The sequence below is a fragment of the Dromiciops gliroides genome, chromosome 1 (assembly GCF_019393635.1).
Source record: "Dromiciops gliroides isolate mDroGli1 chromosome 1, mDroGli1.pri, whole genome shotgun sequence".
NCBI classification, from domain to species: Eukaryota; Metazoa; Chordata; class Mammalia; order Microbiotheria; family Microbiotheriidae; genus Dromiciops; species Dromiciops gliroides.
The window spans coordinates 25,636,190-25,659,440 of NC_057861.1; the positions used below are offsets into that span (position 1 = coordinate 25,636,190).

General features: G+C 42.2%; 1 protein-coding gene across 1 annotated transcript in view; it reads right to left on the bottom strand.

The window, feature by feature from the left end:
* The window catches only part of LOC122744451 (serine/arginine repetitive matrix protein 1-like), a 32,040-nt gene that overhangs the window by 3,867 nt on the left and 4,922 nt on the right, over positions 1 to 23,251 (bottom strand). Inside the window, 1 exon segment of the mRNA XM_043989952.1 lies at positions 13,270 to 13,428. Coding sequence (XP_043845887.1) covers positions 13,270 to 13,428 — 159 coding nt within the window.

A 23,251-nucleotide genomic window follows, 5' to 3' on the forward strand; every position in this document is an offset into this window, starting at 1 on the left:
AATGAAAAGCTTTACGTCCTTCAAGTATCTGGAACACCAAGCTTAGGATGACTGAAGCTGTCAATGATGGCCAAGGGCAATGAAGATTTTTTTAGCTATGGTTGAGGCAAGTGGAATATCTAAGATGAACTCTCTGCTTGGCTTGGATGACTTGCTAATAGGAGGAGACCAAACTCTTTCTTCATTGTGGATTTGGATGAACAAAAATAAAGGCAGGAACACCTAGGTTCCCTCTAAGAGTTTGGACTTCAGATGAGGGTTATGCTAGTATCCCCAAAGAAATAGCTAACATGTCTGTTTGGAGGGAAGTCATAGAGAATGGAAGAGATACTCTAGGATTGGAAATGAGCAAATACCCCATTTGGAGTGTGGTGTAGAAATCAAAGGGAATAAACTTCAGAAGATTGACCAATGACTTTGGCATCAATTCTAGACAAAATTCTAAAAGATAATTAGAGATTGTTTGAGCAATGAGAAGAAGGGAGTAGCAATGATTGAGCCAGCATGGCTCACATGAAGGTCATGCTGTCCCAGACAACATGGCAGCAAGAAGAGTCCTAGATTTAGAGTAAAAGACTCGGATTTGTATCCAACTTCTGTCTGCTCCCTGTGTGCCCTTGGACAAATTGTTGCCCTTCTCTGGGATCTTCCTTTTTTATTTATAAAACAAAGGGATTGGACTTGATAAATTGTCTAGTCTGTCTGATTATGTAAACTTCATTGCCTTTTTTGAGAGTACTACAAGGTTGGTAGATTAGGGAAAGGCCATAAATGTGTTTGCCTAATAGCCTTGTTTCCTCAAGGACAAGCTAGAGAGATCTGGGACCAGATGGTTAAGTGGATTTGGAATTGATTGACAATCTCACTGGAAGATTGGTCAGAGGTTCTAACCTGGAATCCATGAACTTAAAAAATCACATGTTATCAGTATTTCAATATAACAGGGTTTTCTCTTGTAATCCTATTGCATTTCACGTAGTCAAAAATGTGATTATGAGAAGGGCTTCATAAGCTTCTCCAGATGGCCAAAGGGGCCCTGACACCCCAAATGGGTAATAATCCTTGTTTTAAATCAACTGAAGGGCAGCTAGGTGGCACAGTGTATAAAGCAACAGCCCTGGATTCAGGAGGCCCTGAGTTCAAATCCAGCCTCAGACACTTGACACTTAACTAGCTGTGTGACTGTGGGCAAGTCACTTATCCCTCATTGCCCCGCAAAAAAAAAAAATCAATCAATCAGCTGAATAAGATCTAGCAACTCCATAAGAACATGCCAGAAATCAGATCAAATCTCTCTTTTTTTTGGGGGGGGGGGTGAGGCAATTGGAGTTAAGTGACTTGCCCAGGGTCACATGGATAGTAAGTGTTAAGTGTCTGAGGCCACATTTGAACTCAGGTCCTCCTAAATCCAGGGCCGGTGCTCTATCCACTGCACCACCTAGCTGCCCCAAATCTCTTTTTAAATACAAAGTAAATGGCTTGGATAAAATAGATAACATTCCTAGCAAACTTCCAGGGGACCCAAAGTCAAAAGAGAAATATTAAAAAGACAAGATTAAAAACATCTCAACTGTCTAGAATGATAGGTTAAATCTAATGAGATGAAAAACGTGAAATTTAGTTTGATTCAAAACTTTAAGTATAGATTGAAGTTTCCTTGGCTTGACAGAATTTGATGTAAAGGATTGGGAGGCTTCCACAGATTTCAAGGACAATGTGAGTCAAGTATGACATGGTAAAAAAACATTCCAGTAGGAACAGATGAAAAATTGTAATGGGGGCGAGAAGTGAGCGATGATCACTGATCTGTGTTGGCCAGACTACATCTGGGATTATTAGTTCTGGGTCCTACGTGTCAAATGACAATGTCCTTCCCTAGATTCAGAATAGACTAATTAGAACCCAGGACATGTCATAATCTCTTCGAGCCTCAGTTTCCCATTCTGTAAAATGAGGGGGATTTGTCTTGGGTCTTTTCAATACCTTTACCAAAGTCATTGATACAGATGCTAAGCAGCATAGGGCCAATTGCAGATCCCTTGGGCATTCCAGCATGGACCACCTTTCAAGCTGATATTAGATCATAAATTATTGCTCAGCTAGCTCTGAATTGATGTAACAGTAGCCCACATCTCCATCTCTTCCACAAGGATAGCATGAGGCTTTATCAAATGCTTTGCTAAATTATAAGTCAACTATATTTATGGAGTTGCAGATGGAGTTTCCTTCACATCAGGAAACCCTTCCTGACAATCCGTTTTCCCACAAATACAATGGGCTTCCTTTTGAGGTAGTGGGTTCTCCTCACCCCACTAGAACCTCTTTAAATCAAAGTTGCATGATTACTTGCAGGCATGTTTTATAAGATCTTTTTAAAATATAGTGACTACACACACACACACACACACACACACACACACACACACACACACATACTTCCCAATGTCTATGTGGAAACCTATACACATATCCCTCTTATAAATCATGAGTATTCATGATAGACTACATATATAGCAACCTGAAACCATAGTTCACTGAGAAATTGGAGGTAATTCCATACATTTCTGCAGCCATGATTAGCCACTATACACAATATGAATTCTAATGTAAAAAAGACTTTGTGGCCATATGTATTCTCCATTTTGCATTCTTGATTCTATATCAGTTAAAAGTCTACTAATGTTTCTCTGAATCCCTTATTCATTATAGGCCAATAAATTTCATTCCCATACCGAATTTGTTCTGTTATTTTCCAAAATGATGGTCACTCACTTTGGTTTTCCATGTTTTGCAGCTATAAATGGCATTACTATGGTTCTATGAATGTAGTACCTTTCTATCCCTTACCTACTTGAGGATATGTGCCCAGTGATGGGATTACTAGATCAAAAGGTAGGAACAGCATAAGAAGTAACTTTTCATATGTCTACTTGTTCTGTAGAATGGCCAAACCAATTTACAGGTCTACCAACAGTGTATCAGCATCACATTCTTCCCTCCCCCCCCCCACTCCCTCCAACATTGGCTATTTTTTGTCATCACAGTCAACTAGCACTTGAATATCTTGATATATTGACCATTTCTCACGATCATGAGGTGATTCTTATAAACCTTCCAACCCCTTTTATGGACCTGACTTATAACTTCATTGAAGTAGGGAACTCTTGGTGAGACAACTATTTACCTCAATTCAGGTCACCATCTTCCCTAAAGCTTAGAGTTGAAGACTTATAGATTTGTGGTTAAAGGTCTTGCCCAGGATTATACAGTAAGCACCAAAGGCAAGAATTAAATTCAGGTATTCTTAGCTCTAAGGCTGGCTCTCTGACCATAATTCCATGTTGCTTCTCAGTGCCTCAGTTAACTTTCAAATCTGATTTAGAATGCTTTTCAATTTGTGTTTACATTTCTTTGGGAAACACTTAGTCATAGTTTTTTACCTATTCTCTACTGGAGAATGGTCTTTCATTTAATCAGTTCACCGATCTTTTGGTTAACTTTATATTTGAAAAATTTCTTTCCCCATTCAACAACTTATTTCAGTTTAATTTGGTTCATGCAAAAAAACTTATTATATACAATCAAAATTCTACATCTTTTGCCCATTTGGTGATAAATTCTCTTAACCTTTAATATGAAAGGTGCTTTAAAAAAAGGGGGGGCAGCTAGATGGCACAGTGGATAGAGCACCGGCCCTGGAGTCAGGAGTACCTGAATTCAAATGCAGTCTCAGACACTTAACACTTACTAGCTGTGTGACCCTGGGCAAGTCACTTAACTCCAATTGCCCCGCCAAAAAAAAAAAAAAAAAAGGAAAAAATATGAAAGATGCTTCCTTTAACTAGCTAGAAATCTAAAATTTTAATGTTTAGGCCATTCATTTGGAGTTACTTTTTATATATAGTATAAGATGCTGATCTAAACCTACTTTTTTGTCAATACTTTCAGCAGTCCATGTTGAAAAGCAAGTCCTATTAGTTAACTGGTATTTCTTGGGTTTACCAAATCCTAGCCTATTTAAATTGCTTTTAGTTCTTGCTTCCCTAGACTGAGCCATATAAAAAGAGGCCCTGGTTAAGGTAAAGGGTTGAACTCGGATTCTGTTGGCCCTTCCTGAAACTCATGCCTTCATTTCACCTAGAGAGCCACTCAAATTGCTTTTTGTACAAGACACCACCCAACTTCAAACAGTTTTGTTTGTACCAGCTGCGTGACACAGCATTTCAGCCCAAGGCAACCCAAGGAGAAGGTAGCATGACTGTTGCTGCCATTGGAAGTTTCATTTCCAAAAACCTTTACTTCTACCGTAGGGGCTTAGTCCTGTTACTCAAGTAACTCTCTCAAAAGATTGCACATGTGTAGAGTTTGTAAAAATTGTAAAATGCTAGGCACTTTAAAAGCTTTCAAGCATTACCATCTTACAGGTGAGGAAACTGAGATAAGGTGATATGAAAAGGTCCAAATCTGTGGTACTTAGGTGATGCAGCAGATAGAGTGCTGGGCGTAGAGTTTCGAAGACCAGAGTTAAAAATCTGGCCTCAGATACTTACCAGCTGGGTGACCCCAGGCAAGTCACTTTACCCTGTTTGCCTCAGTTTCCCCATCTGTAAAATGATCTAGAAATGTAAATGGTAAACTACCCCAGTATCTCTGCCAAGAAAACCCCAATGGGGTCATGAGTTAGACATGAATGGAACAACTCAAACACCACCAAGTCTGTGTTGGTCACTCTTTGACAGTAACATCTTTTGTCTCGTCAACTAGTACCTTCTCTATTTGAATAAGGTGTGATGGAGTATGTGACCTATGGATTATCCATAGCCCATATCAAACTAAAAATGAGATAACTGAGGAAGGAGGTTGTGGGGCAAGTCTATATTCTGTGATTGTGTTCTAGGATGCACATGAGTGTTACAGAATAAAGATCTAGATCTAGATCCTGGATCTGCCACTGAGCCACCTAGGCATGACCTTGGGTGAGTCATTTCCTGTCTTCAGATCTGTTTCAGAAGGGGCTGAGAAGGGAAGGTTTTTCTGAGCATTGTCTAATTGATACTTACATCACCACCCCCCTTTCTCTCCCTAGGTATCTTGTAGGTATATTGAAAGTAGGGAGGTTTTGTTTTGTCTTTGTCCTCATCACTTAAGCAGTCTTATGTACTTTCATATACAGGTTATTATGAATTAAATCAAATTGAATCAAATTACCTACAATGGTGAAATCTGAGGAAGAAACTTTCTGGATTAATGTAGACTGGCAACTGTTCAACAACTTAGCACTATAAAAATGGTTGGGTCTTGCAATGTTTTGACTTGCCCAGGGTCAGAGGGCCAGTACATGAGCCTTGAACTTGGGTCTTCCCAACTCCAAAGTCCCTTCTCTAACCACCATACCCCCTGCCTCTTTCTTTCCTTTCACACAATAGGTGTTTAACTCGTGCTTATTGGATTAGACGGTGATCTAAATTCTGCATCTTGTTCAGTTACTTCAGTTCTGTCCAACTCTTTTCCATTCCTACAACTGATATATTTCCTTTCCATCTCCTGTAGAATGGAGAATGAAGTTGCTTGGACCATATTGGGTTTCTGTTTCACCACAGATGTGCTGAAGTCCCTTGTTCAATCTGACAATGACTTTTTCTCATTTTTTTCTTCCTTTCTTTTTGGAAAACCTGCTCCTGATCAGCTTTGTCCTCTCCCATGATTACAAGGCCAGGGCAGCTGTGGGCCACATTTTAGGATGGGAGTGGGGGAAGGGCCATACCACAAGGGGTACCTACCTCCCTCCCTCCCTTCCCCAACTGCATTATTTCAGACTGATCGCTCCAGAGCGAGAAAGCAGTTTCCCTCTTTTTAATAAGAAAAATCAAAATAGAAATTCAGACGGTAGAAGCCGATGATTTATCCTGCACTGGAGAATTACAGTATCTGAAAGGCGAGTCATCCAGCCCGCTGACTTAATGGAAACCTTCTGAGCCTCTTGCTTTATTAATGTTGCATTGGAAAACTTGTCCACAGGTCCTGGGCAGAGAGTCAAGATCCACATTTAAGGAGTTTTACTAGGGGCTTTCATTAATAAAAGGGCAAGGAAATCCACAGCCTATTTTAAAATAATATATTCTCTTCTCTCTCCCTTCGTTTCCTCCACCCCAAATATTTATTTATTATGTTTAGAATACAACTTGACACACAGTCCTCCCTCTAGAAAAAATGGCCCATCCAGGTAAAAAATCCTCGATAGCCAATTTGGAAAACCTGCCCCCTTCCCATTATGAGTAAATACAAATAAATTTATTCATCCAAACAGAGGGAGTCAGTGAACTCAGTTGAAAACTGAAATGAGACTTCTCTCCATGGGTGGCTTCTTCCTGGGTTTCTTGTTTTTTTGAGTAACCCTTTTCTTATTGAATAAGGTTTTGTTGTTGAGTTTGGTTTTCCTGTATCCTCAGGAAGCTCAGACATCAACTGCTTAGTAATGGTTCAACTTCAAGATTTTTCTCATCTTCCTAGTCAACTCTCCTCCCTAGCTTTAGGTTGTCATGGTGCTGCCTTCATCCAATCTGTTATTGGGCACATCAAGGTTACCACAGAACAGTACACTGGAAAGAACTGGTAGGTTTTGGAGCCTGAGAATATGGGTTCCAATCCTGGTTCTGTTATAAGCTACCTAGCCTGCTTAATCTTTCTGAGCCTCATCCTCCACCTTGGTAAAATCAAAAAGGGGGAGGGGAGGTTTGGGGGGTCTGGACTAATTGTGGTAAATTCATGGACCTTAACATAATTGGGACTAACTAATTTGATAAACATTAAGTGCCTATAAAGTCCTATACTAGGAATATTCTGATATGAAACAGTCCCCACCTTTGTGGGCTTTCCATCCTGTTTGGGTCAGGGGGTGCTAAGTACAAGCTAAAGAAAGATGAGAGAAGTAATAGAAGCAGTGGGATAAAGAAAAGGTTCCTTCTAGGAGGGTATCTAAGATGAAGTTGGAAGGACACTTCTCCCATTCCTAGAGAGGTCATTTTTGAGTGATTTCCCATTGAATGAAATAGAAATTAGTGACTTTATAGCAAACTTTTGAATCCGAGATTAATCCCCCCTCCATATTAGTTCATCTAGTAGCCTTCTTGCATTCCCCTCTGCCTCAGATTGGATGAACTAGGGTTATTGAACCCAACGACTTAGGGGAAAAACATGGTAACTGCCTTCCAGTATTTGAAGAGCTGGACATAGGAGGGAGACTTAGACTTCTACCTGATTGAAGGGAGAAGGGGTAGACGATGAGGGTCGGGGTGAAAGCGATAGCTTTTTACACTTGAGAGATTCTCAACAGTTAAAACCAACCAGTTCTCAAAGAGATTTCTTTGAGAAGTAGTGAATTGTCCCAAACTCTGGGTCTTCAAGCAAAGTCTGGATAATAGGAAGGGAATAAGATTTTAATAACTGCCTGCAATGTGGCAGGCATGCTCCATGCTTTACAATTTTTTTCATTTGATGACTATGGTTGGATATCAGAAGATTCCTCAAGTTTCAGTTGGACCAGATTAGCCCGAGAGAGAGACTGATTCTGAAGTTGAGTTCTTTCTTACAAAATCTTTAGGCAATCTAATGTTATGAATAATCCCTGACTTGGAGTCAGGAATATGTGGCCTCTCATCCTAGCTTGTCTACTAACTGTGTAGCTGTGGGCAAATAGCCACCTCTGTGATAGCCCTAGAGAAATCTGTATCTCAGAAAGTCTCTATGCCAGTTTGAGCTGCAAATAAATTAACTCCAGCTCAGTGCATCTAGTACACACCATCTCATAGTTTTCAGCTCTGGAGGTTAAGAGAATTATTTGCATAGTAGAAATGCAAAGAGATATAATGGCCCCTCCAAGGTTAAAAATTAGGGGCAGCTAGGTGGCACAGTGGATAAAGCACTGGCCTTGGATTCAGGGGGACCTGAGTTCAAATCCAGCCTCAGACACTTGACACTTGCCCAGGGTCACACAGCTAATTAAGTCACTTAACCCTCATTGCCCTGCAAAAACAAACTAATATTAAATTTTTTTGGGGGGGGGGTTGGTTTTTAAGGATTAGACTCAATGACTCCTAAGGTAATCTTCAACCAAATTTCTTCCTTCATACCCTTTCTTCAATGACCATTTCCTTTATTTCTTTTTTTTTTAAGTGAGGCAATTGGGGTTAAATGACTTGCCCAGGGTCACACAGCTAGTAAGTGTTAAGTGTCTGAGGCCGGATTTGAACTCAGGTACTCCTGAATCCAGAGCTGGTGCTCTATCCACTGCACCACCTAGCTGACCCTCCCTTATTTCTTACAACATAGCATCTCTTGAAGTAATGAATAAAACATCTCAGTAATAAATAGTATAACGTTACTTTTCTTTCAGTAAAGCATCAATTCTCTTAGGTCTGAAATCTTCCAAGCTAATTAAGTCTGTTCTTGGGCTACTACTAGAAGTTTGCTCCTCTAGAACTGTAGAGTAAAAATAAAGGTAAGTCTGCTTGGTTGGGGAGGGGGTTACCCTCTCAAAAGATTTTTACTTGATCTAGACAAATGATTTATTTTGAATTTGAGCTTAAAATCAACTTTTGTTTCATGAAATCCAACAATTTCCTTGTACAAAGAACCACACTAATACTGACTCATGAAACCGCCTCCCCCTCTTAAACGTCAAAAATTAAAGACAGCCTATGTGACCCTGGGCAAGTCACTTAACTCTCATTGCTCTGCAAAAGAGAGCGAGAGAGAGAGCGCGAGCGAGCGAGAGCGCGAGAGAGCAAGAAAAAGAGAGATCATTTATGTCAATTAGGTAATGCCTTTTAACGGAAACAAAGATTGAGCAGTATGTGTATAGTTCAGCCGAAAACACTGGATATGGAATCAGAGGAACTGAGTTTGAATCCAGACTCTACTACCTTCTATTTGTCTGACTTTGAATAACTTGGAGTCTTTGGGCATCGGTTTGCTTATAGCAGTCCAAGTGTGGCACTAAGCCTTTAAGCTTCTCATTCGACTTCAGCTCTCTCAGCTGGGACTGTTTCATTTCACTTTGGTAGATCTCAGGTACACGGCCCTCCTCAAGAAGGGTTTCAACATATAGTTCCTGAGCCCCCATCAGTGTTCTTCCCATTGAAATAAAATCAGTTAATACTTTTTTTTTTTTTTGGTGGGGCAATGAGGATTAAGTGACTTGCCCAGGGTCACACAGCTAGTAAGTGTCAAGTGTCTGAGGCTGGATTTAAACTCAGGTCCTCCTGAATCCAGGGCAGGTGTTTTATCCACTGTGCCACCTAGCTGCCCCCCAGTTAATGCCTTTTAATTCAAATGTAAAATATTTAAATGACAGTAAAAGCAACAATAATAAGAAAACACTGGAGGCAGCCAGCTGGCACAGCGGATAAAGCACCTGCCCTGGATTCAGGAGGACCTGAGTTCAAATCCAGTCTCAGACACTTTACACTTACTAGCTGTGTGACCCTGGGCAAGTCACTTAATCCCCATTGCCCTACCAAAAAAAAAAAAAGGAAGAACAAAACACTAATAGTGCATCCATACTCCTGTGTCATACTTCCAGGAGTTGAATGTCTATGTGGGAAGAGTAGGCACATTCTTGTAGAGGATTCCAGTTCTAAATAGATCTTCTAGGGAATGATCTATACCATGTATCACTTTGTCTCTTTGCTGCCTCACAGGATGAAGCTACTTCTTTGATACTCTTAGGATACTGAAATAGTATAGTATGCTATCTTTTCAATAAAATATCAATTCTTTTAAGTCTAGAATCTGCCAAGCTAATTCGGTCTGGCTTCAATAGGCTACTAGAGGTTTGACCCTCTCAAACTGTAAAGGGCAAGTCAAATAAGTCCTCTGGGTCGGGAGGAAGTTACCTGTCTCCCAAGTTGTAGATAAACTAAATACAGCCTTCCCCCCAGAAAACCCTTCAAATATCAGAAAATTCTTTTAAGTCATCTCTCAGTGAGACAATACCTTTACTTTGATCAGCAAGGGCTATTTTGCTTCAGTCAACTCAGGTGATTCACTAATCAGATGGGTTTTCTTTTCTTAGGCATTAACTTGTAATTGGCCTCTCTTTGGGCAATTGTCAAGTCTTATTCTTCTGAGTCCTCCTTTTTGTGATTTTTTTTTTAAAGCTCGAATCCATCTTACTGTCAAGTATAATCCCCCCCACAACATTTCTTGTGTGCCAATGCCATTAGCCCCCAAATTGCTGTTAGATTCGTAGTTTCTTACCTGTACCCTTCAAAACTCTGAACAGTCACATAAAGAAGCTAATTGACCACAAGTCCCTGTGGCCATCTTGAACTTGATCAGTGCTCTGCCTTTTGTTTCTTTTGTTTTGTTTTTTTTTGGGGGGGGGTTGGTTTTTTTGTTTGTTTTGGTGAGGCAATTGGGGTTAAGTGACTTGCCCAGGGTCACACAGCTAGTAAGTGTCAAGAGTCTGAGGCTGGATTTGAACTCAGGTACTCCTGACTCCAGGGCCGGTGCTCTATCCACTGCGCCATCTAGCTGCTCTCTAGTGGTCTGCCTTTTTAAAAAGGTTTTCAGGACACAAAAAGAAGTTTCACAGTTCCTCAGAACTGCCTCAAGATGCCCTTTTTTGTTCCTCTTTCAACAAATCAAATGTCTGAAGGCAGCTGGTAGTTTTGTGGATAGAGCAGTAGGGACAGAGTCAGGAAGACCAGAATTCAAGCCACTTAACCTATTTGCCTCACTTTTTTTTTTTTTTTAGTGAAGCAATTGGGGTTAAGTGACTTGCCCAGGGTCACACAGCTAGTAAGTGTCAAGCATCTGAGGCTGGATTTGAACTCGGGTCCTCCTGACTCCAGGGTCGGTGTTCTATCCACTGCGCCACCTAGCTGCCCCCTCACTTTCCTTAACAGTAAAATTTGGACAATAGCACCTACCTTGCAATGTTGTTGTGATTATCTAATGAGTATTTGTAAAAGGCATTTTATCATGGCTCCTGGGGCATAGTAGGCATTATACAAATGCTTCCCCCCCCCCTTTCACTTCCTGGTGTATATAAATATCAAACAAAGCAGTTGAACTAGACAGCCTCTTGTGTCCCTTTTAGATCTAAATCGATGATGCTAGGCTTAGACGAGAGCTGGCCTTCATGAAGAATCCTCTTCCTTCTCTTGGCTGGTCAGAGCTGCATGGATGTTGGGTTTCAACCCTCTGAATCACTGTAGGGCCCCAGTTTCCAACACAAAGAATGAGGTGGTTTCCCAGCGGCCCCGGGGCCCCATGATAGGCCAGTGCCAGATTAGCTCATGGCGCCATTTGGTATGTTGGTGGGGGAGATAATTCATGTTACTTCATTAGTGTAAGCAAGAAACAAGTACTACAGTATGTGTCTTGAGCCATAATTCATAAGGACACAATCTGAACATGAAAGTACGTGAACTATAAAAGAAAATAATGTGGAATGTTCATATATTGTATATGTGGAAAAGATTAAAAACTCATAAACTTGGGAGAGTTAATGAGGACAGATGGTCGGCACAAAGGATGAGAGAATAAATCAGAGACTTCCCTGAACTGTCTTTTCCTCCATCTCCCCTCCCTCCACCTTTCTGAAGTCTGACCCCACCTGAAACTTTCTTGGATCTCCACTACCTCTGCTATAGTTCCTGTGGAAGTCTGGAAAGGAAGTAGGAATGACTCTCAGCCTACGAAGGGAGTTCTTTCCAATGGTTAAGCTCCATTGCCTGCTTTCCTGATCTTGGCTTCAGGGCCAGAGGAAAGGAGCAATGCTACAGAGATCATTACTTTAGAGTTCAAAGGGGCCTACGCTCATCCAATCCAACCACCTCCATTTAAAAAAAAAAGAGCAGGGGGTCTCAATCTGAAGTCCCAGAAGAAAAGTGAGTTGCCCAAGGTCGCACAGGAAGTACAATATAGAACTGAGACCTGAACCCAGAGTTGTAACTAGGGTCAGGCCATCAGAACTTTGTCTCAAGCTGTCAAATCTTAGAGGTTGTCATCAGTACCATCATGGCATAAACTTCCTCCTCTTTGCCTATCCCAGAGCCACAACTCTGGCCCGTGGTTTGGAATCTCTTATCCTAGTTTTTCTGGATCCCTATCAAGGGCCAAACTAGCAGGCTAGAAATTTCATGGATTTGATTTGTTGGTGCAAAACCTTTTTTATTTTGTATAATCAGGTATCCATTTTCTCTTCTGTGATTCTTTCTCTTTATTTGGGGGGATTTTTTTTCCAATACACATTTCTTTTAATGGTTTTTATTCCTTTCCCTTTCTTTTTCTTCCCCAATGGGGCAGAGATGCTTTTTCATTGGGGGGAAAAATGAAAAGAAGTACCTCAGGTGATCAGTCCCCTGCTTCCCTTGGTCCAGGCGCAAAAATTCTTCCTAAATGTCTGTCAGTAGATTCAATGCTCCTTCTAGTTCCTCTTGCACTAAGGAATTCAATACCTACCCTAGAAAGTCTTGGTGACTTTTAGAAAAATCCCATTTAATCCTGAAAGCAATTTTTTACTCTGTAGGATGTTGAGAAGGAGCACCATATAGGTGATAGAGTGCTGGACTTGGAAACTAGAAAATCTGATTTCATGTCTTTTGGTTTTTTGGTTTTTTGTTTGTTTTGCAGGGCAATGGGGGTTAAGTGACTTGCCCAGGGTCACACAGCTAGTAAGTGTAAAGTGTCTGAGGCTGGGGGGGGGGTCTTCAAAAAGTCCAGAATGTAAGCCCCTTGAGAACAGGGAATGTTTCAATCTTTGCATTTATATCCATACACAGAGAGACAGTGGGTTTTAGGTTTTGTCTCAGTTCTCCATGGCCTTATTCCTTGCTTTATTACATTTATCTCTTGGGTCAAAGGGTCTTTGGCCTATCTTCCATTTATCTTCAGAGAACTTTTCTTGTGTCTAAGTGAAAATAGGGATCAGGGACCTCCCCCTATCTATTATACTGGGACATTTTCCACAGAGGCAACCCTAGGGGTGCTGAGTGGTTGAGTCCAGCTCTGTGGAAAACACCCTAATTCAGCAGTTGGGAAGTGGGGTGTTCCCCATCACCCTGAAATGTAGTAGACAGCCTTTTGATTAAGAAATTGGGAGGGACTGGTTAGAACACCTCCAGCCTGACTTGAACACCTCCAACTCCGAGCTTGGGGCCCTATTCAAGAATACTTTAAGGAACCCTCAAGATGAATGTGACCTTATGACTTCTGAGATGCTGGAGACAGCTTGGCTCATTTTCGATGAGCATTCCCACCTACCTCCCAGCCCCTCCCCCACCCCAACATGGAAACCCGGGTGTTGCTGATCGCTAACAATGGGTTTGGAGGGGTCGGGGGAGAAGGGGATAGCAGCCCTTCTCTCATCCCCACACCAGTGGTCCAGCTGCAGCACCAGGGGTGAACCTCTGGATTTATAACCTGTGAATAAGAAAGTGCAGAGTCCGGAGTAGGGAGCAGACGCGGCAGTCATCCGATCTCGTGGATACGTTGCCTCGCCTCCATGCCTCCCTCAATGCCGTATTGTACGGTGAAAGAGCCTTTCTAAGGCTCCCCCGCTGCGCCAATCCTCCTGAGGCACGGATAGGTTTTCAGTTTTGGCTTGGGGTCCTACATGTTCCATATGGAATCACTTCTCAACCTTCACTGCGTTCGTGTGGGGAAATAGAGGCTGGCAAATCCATTCTGTGTACTCGGCAAGTATTTACGTGTGTATTTAAGGATAAAAGGGGAGTTCCTTGGCCCCGAATAAGTCCCACCCCCTCCACGCATTTAATTCAGATGACGTCCAACATTGTATCTGTGCGAACTTGTAGAATGAGTAGAGGCGCGATCAAACTTTCAGGAGAAAGCTGAATCAGCTCACCCTTAAGGAGGGATTGGAGTTTATCTGATTGGGGGAGAGAGGTGATGGGAAACGCTTCTCCATGAAACCAGCTCTATAAAGCTGGATATCCGGTAAGGAGCCCCGAGTTGTAGCCTTCACGGTTTTAAGGAACCTCAGAGACCATCTATGGCAAGGGTTCTGACCCTTTGTGTCCTGGAGTTCTTGTCAGTCAAGGGAAGCTTGTTTGACTCATGCTTGTTAAGGCGGTATAATACAGTAGAGGGGAGCTAGATTTGGGACCTGGGTTCAAATCCTGTCTTGCTCATAGACCTGGGGGAGACTTAAGAGGCCATCTTCTCCAAGCCTCTTCCTTTAGAAATGAGGAAACTGAGACCCAGGAAGGTTAGTAATTCATCAAAGGCCACTTAAGTAGTGTCAGAGGTGCGATTGCAGAGTTAATGTTCTATTGTATCATGCTGCCTCATTTTGGGGAGGAAAGGCAAGTCGCTTCATTTTAGTTGCCCTCCCTTCCTCCAAAGGGGGAGAGGTTTTGAACTAGAAGATCTGAGGTTCTGTTCAGGTGTAAATCCAGTGATACCCATGATTCTCCTTGCCATCTTAGTCCTCATCCTCTATACACATTCCAGCTTGTCAACGTCTTCCATATGGCACCCCAAGATAAACCGTACTCTAGATATGGAATCTGATGAGGGAACTTCATTTCCCACTGAGCTTGGGGTGATCAGCTAACTTCCCCTACTAATGACTGAGGCCAAGGGGAGAGTGAAACATTACAATAGACAACCCTTTGATCTCCATTCATCTTTCACATTTGTTTGGACAAAACATCCTTCAATAATCAACAGATAATTAGTCTCTCAACACATTAGGATCATAGGCTCAGACTCAGGGACCTCTGAGGTCATCTAATCCAACCCTTTCATTTTCCAGATAAGGAAACTGAGGCTGAGAGCGGTTAGGATTTGCTCAGTCATGGTGTCTTTGAACTGGGATCTGAAGCCATATTTCCCCTGACTCGAGTGCAGTACTCTGTCCTTTATGACACTGCCTCTCCTAAAATAGGTCCTTCCTTCTCACCCAGGAGTTAGAGAGTGAACAAGAGCCATTCATTCGTTTTAGGCTTTGGCTCGGAGTTCCCCATGGCCTTGTTCCTGGCTTTATTACATTTATCTCCTGGGTCAAAGGGTCTTTGGCCTACCTTCCATTTATCTTCAGAAAACTTTTCTTCTGTCTTCTAGGTGAAAATAGGGATCAGAGAACCCCCCCCTCATCTATTATACTGGGACATCTCCCACAGAGGCAACCCTGAGGGGTGCTGAGAGGTTGAGCCTAGCTCTGTGGAAGACACCCTAATCCAGCAGTTGGGAAGTGGGGTGTTCCCAATCACCCTTGTGTCTTCTGAATGATTGCTTCCTCTAAATGAAGGCTTCTTTCCTTTGTATTTATAAAGCAATCAAGAAGGTTATGATTGTGTTCTTTTCAAATCAATTCTTGATTGTGGAGGTCTTAGGTGGACCCCACTTTTGAGGGCCTGGAGACTTTTTTTTTCATTTACTTTTTTTTTTTTTTTTAGTGAGGCAATTGGGGTTAAGTGACTTGCCCAGGGTCACACAGCTAGTAAGTGTTAAGTGTCTGAGGCCGGATTTGAACTCAGGTACTCCTGACTGCAGGGCCGGTGCTCTATCCACTGCGCCACCTAGCCGCCCCTTTTCATTTACTTTTGATGGTCTCAGTAGATCTTTCTCAATGGCTTTGGGCATTCACTTTGATTCTTTAAATGCTCTGACTCTCAGCTGCTTTAGAGCATCAGCTGTTTTTCTCTCCACTGGGAGAAGTGGGGGTTTCCTTGCTGAGCAATGCCATAAACTAATGAAATTACACATCTAGCTTTAGAATATACTAGATGCTCTATAGTTTTATCGTAGAACCAGAAAATTTAAAGATCTCGATGTGACAGCGAATATAAGACTGAATTTTAGTGAAAGGACCTAGATTTGACCCTGAGAACATAGGGTTAGAAATATAGAACAGGAAGGGGACTTGGAGGTCAAGTTCATCCCCTTTGCTTTACAGGTGAGGGAACTAAAACAAACAGAAGTGAAATGACTTGCCTAGGGCCACACATCGAGTAAGAGGCTGAGGCAGGATTTAAAATGGAATCTTGGTAGATAAAGCGCCAGCCCTAGAATCAGAAGGACCTGAGTTCAAATCCGATCTCAGGAACTTTTCTTCTGTCTTCTAGGTGAAAATAGGAAAATAGGAAAAAAGCAAGTCACTTAACCCTCTTTGCCCCACAAAATTTTTTTTAAATGGAATTTTGTGGACTGTCTGACACTCAATTATTCTAACTGCCTCAAAAACAATAAAATAAATCCCCCAAAAGCCCCTTTTACTACCTGATGGGACAGCTAGGTGGCACAGCGAATAGAGTGCTGGGCCTGGAGTTTCACTGATTTTTATGAATTCAAATCTATCCTGAGACACTAGCTTTGTGACCCTGGGCAAGTCACTTCACCCTGTTTGCCTCAGTTTCCTCATCTGTAAAATGAGCTGGAGAAGGAAAGGGCAAACCACTCCAATATCTCTGCCAAGAAAACCTTAAATGGGGTCACAAGTCGGACAAGTGAAAAAAAAATTATTAAACGATAAAAATACACTCGATAAGTGAGTCTTCAAGCAGAGGTTGGACTATCATTGAGGGAGAGCTAGCTACCCCCAATGCCCCATAACCTTCTCAAATTCTTTAAACTTGTTCCTTTTACGCCAGGCTCTTTGTAACACTCACTTATTGTTCCCAGTTCTGGTCCTCAGGGGGTCAAGCAGAAGTCTAAAGTCAGAGTACCTGGGTTCAAATTCTGCCTGTGCAACTATGAAAGTCGTTTCCTTTCCTGGCTCATTCCCCGAATCTGTAAAACAGAGTTGTGCCAGAAGGCCTTCCATGCCGAATTCTACAGTCCCGGGATCCCTCTTCCACAAGACAGACATTGGAGTGTTTGAAAGCAATTGTCATGCCCCACTGGAATGTTTTCCCCAGGCTAAACGTTCTCTAGTTCCTTCAACTGAACCTGACATGGCCTAAATTCCACTGTAGCTGCCCTCTTCTGGGCACTTAACAATTCCTTTCCCATATGGTGGTACCCAGAAATGAGCAATACTTCAGAAACTCTAAGGATTCCAGTCTCAGGATCCCTGTCTCTGAGCCAAGCACTTCACAAAACTCTACCTCAGTGCCTCCAACTGGTCCCCTTTTCAACAGCTCCATTCCACCCCCACCCCTGGGCCTGGCCTGGACACAGTGACAGCCACAGTCAGCTCTAATCGAACAGCACCAGTGGGAATGTTTACAACATGCTGCCACTTAGGAGGCTTTATCACAACTCTCTAATATCTGCCCACCACCCTGAGGCCTGATAACTTCAGAGTGCAGCGGCTGGACAGCCAGCCTTGGTGGCTTAGCTGGTGGCCACCAGAAATCAAGCTGATTGCTTGATGCTTTTCCAATCACTGCCTAATCAGAAAGGCCCATGACAGGGCTGGTGCCTGGGCTGGGAAACTTGGACAATCTGTCTCTTAAAGGCACAGCAGATATGCAAACAGGTTTGTTTCTTCATATACCTACTCGGACCTATAGGGAAACCTGTCAGGGCCCGATGTTGTGGGTTAGCAGCAAGCTCGCGGGCATAGAAGCAAAGGGATTTGCAAATTCCAACAAAAGTGGGGAGGTTACATTAGGAAGACTGGCTGGGGCATGGTCTCTGCCTGGGTATTGGGAATGTAGACATGGTACAGTACTGTGTAAACGTCACTTATCAGTTAGCAATAGGATTATTACATAGGAGGAATACTGTGGAGCGGCCAAGCCTCTCCTTTTACAGATAAGGAGATAGATCTAGAGAGACCTCATTTCTACAATAACAAAATCCGAGTGGGAAAAGGAATCTGCCGCTATCTAATCTTAAACTTCTGATCTCTCAGATAAGCCTCAGATCTCTCAGGCCTGCAAAGGTTAACTGGGGTGCCTAACACCACAGGTAGTAAATTGGAAAAAAGAGTTTGGGACCCAAACACTGACTAAATACAGTCCCTTTCCTAGAATATCTTTTCAGCTCCCTGTTAGGTGAAAGCACAGTAGCGGTAGGCTATCATCCTATATTGTCCAATATGGCCAAAGTCCAGAATGCTCACACGTGCAAGATCCGTGGTAGGTTTGCCACAGCCCAAGCAAATTCTCTTAAGGATACATCTTGTAGATTTGAAACTCCATTTAAAAAATAATGTTAAAATTTTAAAAATGTAATTGGGAAATATTAATGAAATAAAATTTAAATCTTTTGGGCAAACAATTGAAGCAGCATCACAAGAGTAAGTAACACAAAGTGGAAACATTAAAAGCTATGATGAATACTCCCCCTCCCCAAGAGAAGGGACAAAAATTCTGGGGTTTTGGAATGTCACGACTTGTCTTGCTCCAAGAGATATGACAGATACCAAACAGACTATCTTTCATACTAACCCCCAAATTTCAGAATCTTACATTGGACTTTAAAGTGACTTCAAAGAACCTGAGTTCAAATCTCACCCCCCACACACACACACACACTAACTAGCTGTGTGGCCCTGGGCAAGTCACTTTACCCTGATTGCGTCCCCAAAATAGTGATCTTCAAAGTACAATCCATACTTTACCTGTCTCCATTAGAATAGGGATTTTTTTAATCAATCACCTAGCCTTTGCTCAAAGACCCTTCATGAGAAGGGAACCTCTTACCTCCCAAGGAAAGCCCTTTTACTCAGAGTCCCACATTCAATCTCTGACCCCTCCCTGGGTTAATCCCTTTTCAATGATTCCAGGCTTGACATTATTGATATGCCAATTTATTGCCTGCTCTCTATCATCCCCTTTGTGTATCGCTTATGGACTGGTTGTATAGATGTTGGACCCAGACTGAATTCTTGCCCCAGCCAACAGACATATTTCTGGGCCACTTCCACAATCTTTGTTTTAGTGTTTGAGCTCTGGGGTTGTAAGCTAATTGTAATGTTCTAATGGACAACTTCCCTTCTTAATCCTAGCTGCACTGATTGTGTAAGTCCCTCAATTTTATGTAACTCAAACATATTAGTATCCTGAACAAAACAAAATGAATGAGGTTAATTTGTCTTCTCTGCCTTCCTCCACAAATGAGGCAACTTTAAAGTAAATACTCTCAAGCCCAGAGTTTTAGTTTATCCCCATCAAGGCTCCTGCCACGGATAACTGAAAACTCATTCTCTACCCCCACCCATCCTCATAGACTGGGATGGTAGGCTACTATCTAAGTAATCTAAGCTTTTTTTGTGCTGTGAACCCCTTGGGAAATCTGTGGAAGGCTATGATGCCCTTCTCAGAATCATGTATTACAAATGCATAAAATACATATGGTTACAAAAGAAACCAATTATATTGATATGATACCGATTGATATTGATATATGAATTATACAGATATTAAAACAAGATCCTCTGTCTTACACAAACTGGGTGTTCCCTCCCTGGGAGGCAGCAATCAGGTCCCCTTGATGACCGGCACTACTTTACCACCTACCCTTTACCACTCCACCCTGACCATGAAAATAATCCCAGCTCTCGGGAAGCCAGAGAATACACTGCCTTTCTAGGAGCAGATGTCCCTGACCCTGGCTGTGGGTTGTGTGAGGAGGGGGCCCCCTAGTGTATACTGTAGGATAGAAGGAACCCCAGAGCAAAGGGCCAGCTTCCCCCACCCCCAATCCCTTCTCTGGATTTTGAGTGCCTCGTTACATCTGGCTGAAATGTGGCCATGGAGATGACGGGGAGCAGGGAAGAAAGGTGAGGGATTCCTTTTCACCTGGATGGCCCTTAGGATTTCTCTTGCAGAGGTGACTTCTGATATGGGGTCAGGATACCCTTTGCTATTAATCCTGATGACAGGGTGGGTTTTGGGGGGGGAAGTGGTAGGGGGGTTTCCAGCTAGCTCCTTCCCAATGGATCCTGATCTATTGTTAAGACTAGAAGTAACACTTAGCTGGGTGATAAAGAACCAGCTGGAGGTTTTTGTAGCATGGAGCATCCATTTGTTGATCCAGGCTTCCAGGGAACAGGGATCATGCCTGTAGCATTGACAGGCTTTTCCTGTCCATGGGATGGTCTGACACATGAAGGAAAGGACTGGGGTTTCACTGGGGAGACTTCCACAAAACTCTAAGACTGATTGTTTGACCTGCATTTGTAGGGGGAACAGTGAAGTGAGGTGACTTGGGTAGGGTCATACCACTAATGACTGGCAGGGAGATTTGAGTCTAGATCCTGACACCAACCACATGATCTGGTTATTAAATACTTGTTAAAATAAATGTAATACTATAATTTTAAAAAATATAAAGCAAATATTGGTTTTTATCATTAGGTGTCACAGTATAGTGGACAGTAGATCAGCTTTGGAGTCAAAGGCTTTGAGTTCAAGTCCTGTTTTGTGCTCATTAACTGACCCTAGATACATTATTTCATGTGTCATTGCCTGAGACAATTAGAAGGCTAAGTTAAGTGTATAGAGCACTGGCCCTGGATTCAGGAGGACCTGAGTTCAAATCCGACCTCAGACACTTGACACTTACTAGTTGTGTGACCCTGGGCAAGTCACTTAACCCCCATTGCCTCGCAAAACAAAACAAATAATTGGTATCCAAACTTCTTTGAATTGATGTGGACTCATCCTACTAATGTTATCTATCAATGCTTAACTGTTCATCTTCATTCCCAAAGAGAATATTTTCACTTGAAACACCAACTATTTTCACTTGAGCACCAACCACCCTATGAAGCAGATCCTATGGGTATTTTCCTCATTTAATGGATGACAAAACCAAGATTTTGAGGTGAAGCCATTTTGCCCTAAGTCACACAGCTTCAAGTCAGCACCTCTCTACATTGTGCTGGGTTGCCTTTAGTGTAACCTCATCATTTTTTTTTTCAGATGAGATAATGAGCCTGGGACCACATGGAGTTGACAGCAGAGAAATAACCCAAAGGCTATTGTTGAAAACAGAATTTTAGTGTTGGGAAGGACTGTGCAATTTACCAAGCCCAACAAGTCTATAGCATAAATACCCTCTGCCGCATTCTACCAACTCAGTCCAGTGGTTTTATTTGCTACCAACAGGATTTTATTGCCAGATCATATGGACACAAAGATAAAAAAGACCTAAGTCCCTGCTTCAAGAAGATCTTTCTGTAGGGAAGACAACATGGCAGCTAGGTAGCACAGTGGATAGTATGCCAAGCTTAGGCAGGAAGACCTGAATTCAAATCCTGCTTTAGTCAGTTAATTTTATATGACCTTGGGAAAGCCATTTCGCATATATGGCCCTCAGTTTCCTCATCTGTAAAATGGAGATAATAGCATCTATCTCACAGGATTATATTAACAGCAAATGTGATGATATATGTAAAATATTTTGTAAACTTTAACATGTCATGTAAATACTTGCTATTATTATTTACATTAATATATACTAAGGCAACTGTGTGTTTGGGGGTGGGGGTGGGGGTGGGAAGAGGTGTAAGATGATCAGAGAAGACCTCATGTGACTCCCAGATTGTCATATTCTGGTGAGGTAAGTTGAGAAACCACAGACTAAAAACAACAAAACAAAACAAACAAAAAAACCCTTGAAACTTTTCAAGGGTTTCTGGGCTACCTTCTTGCATCTCTTCTGGAGGTAGTGAAACATGCTAGTTAGCTCTTCAGTACCTCTGAGCCTAAGTCCAGAGAGAACTGGAGAGTGTGGAGGGAGGCTTGGATAATCATGAGGTGGTATTTTCCTTCAGGTGGTCTCAAACACCAACCCCAGATGGTAAACTCTTTGCTATCTCCCGGCACCCCATTTTTCATCAGTTGAGCAGACCCAGGGGAGAAGAGAGCTTTAACACCCTTTCAATATAAAAAGCCACTCTAGTAGACTTTTGTTGAATAAAAGAAGATGCATAAAAGGTTTCTTGGGTTACATATAACCTGACTCCTGGGGGCCTGATATGGCTCATTCCCTCGAATCTGACAAGTAGAAGATTGCTGGACTCAATCTCAAGAAGTCTCAGCCAGGTGGCTTCTGGTCCTTTCATCATGAAGCCTTTGGCTCAGTCACACAGCTAGTAAGTGTCAGGTGTCTGAGGTCAGATTTGAACTCCGGTCCTCCTGAATCCAGAGCTGGTGCTTTATCCACTGTGCCACCTAGCTGCCCCCCATCCAATCTGATATGAATGAAACTGCAGATAGTTAATCATCTCTACCACTGCCTCCCCAAATGTTTTTTGCTGGGAAAAAAGTTATGGACCTTAAAGAAAAGGGCCCCTGATCAGGTATTGAAATCTTCCCTCCCCCAAGTCATTTGTCACAGGATTTTAAATGTTATTTTTTAATGAAAATCTACTGGGGCCCGAATACTGCTTTGTTTAAGAAATACAAGGCTTACCCTTATGCCTAAGCAGCTTTCTAATTGTGGACTATTCCTTAGGAGTTAGAGGCTAATTTCCCATCTGCATGATCTAGAATAGCTTGGATTTTAAATTCTGACCATTGTGAGCTCATTTAAGCTTCTTGCTATATAGAGGGGAAACTGAGGCCATCCCTTAATTCCCACCTTAGCCGTGTTTGGCCTTGTCCGTGGATAAGTTCTACTCTCGCAGGTACTAGGAAAATGCCTGGAAGCCTTCCTTGCCCACTGACAACTCTGAGCCTTATTTTATAACCCTTTCCCCATTTTTCCTCAATTAAAATTATTTTCTACATCAGAGGTGTCAAGGAGGCTATGCTTTATAGTTCTGTTTAAGATTCATTTGAGAACTTCTCTCATTCTCTAACTTTGCCCCCGGTGTTTCCCCAGGAACATCAGAATTGAGTTCATTTCTAGATTTTTAAAGAAATGGTAAAAGCCTGATTCCCATGCAAGGACTCAGGTTGACAGTATAATATAGGACAGTTTTTACTTAATGCAACAGCTCTTCCAAACTCAAGATATTTATCTGAGTCAGTCAAAACATCACTCCTTGGGCACCTAGGTGGCGCAGTGGATAGAGCACCAGCCCTGGAGTCAGGAGTACCTGAGTTCAAATCCAGCCTCAGACACTTAACACTTACTAGCTGTGTGACCCTGGGCAAGTCACTTAACCCCAATTGCCTCACTAAAAACAAAAAACAAAAAATCACTCCTCTCTGTACTTTAAACTTCCAGCCCCAGGTGAATACCCTGTAGTCAAATATAAAAAGGAAAGCCCTTGTAGCTACTGGAGTTGATTTCTTTAAAATATAAAATTATTATATTAGTACTGGAAAGGACCTTATCACTGCTCTCACTTTTATATCCTTCCCCCTTTCCCTCCCGA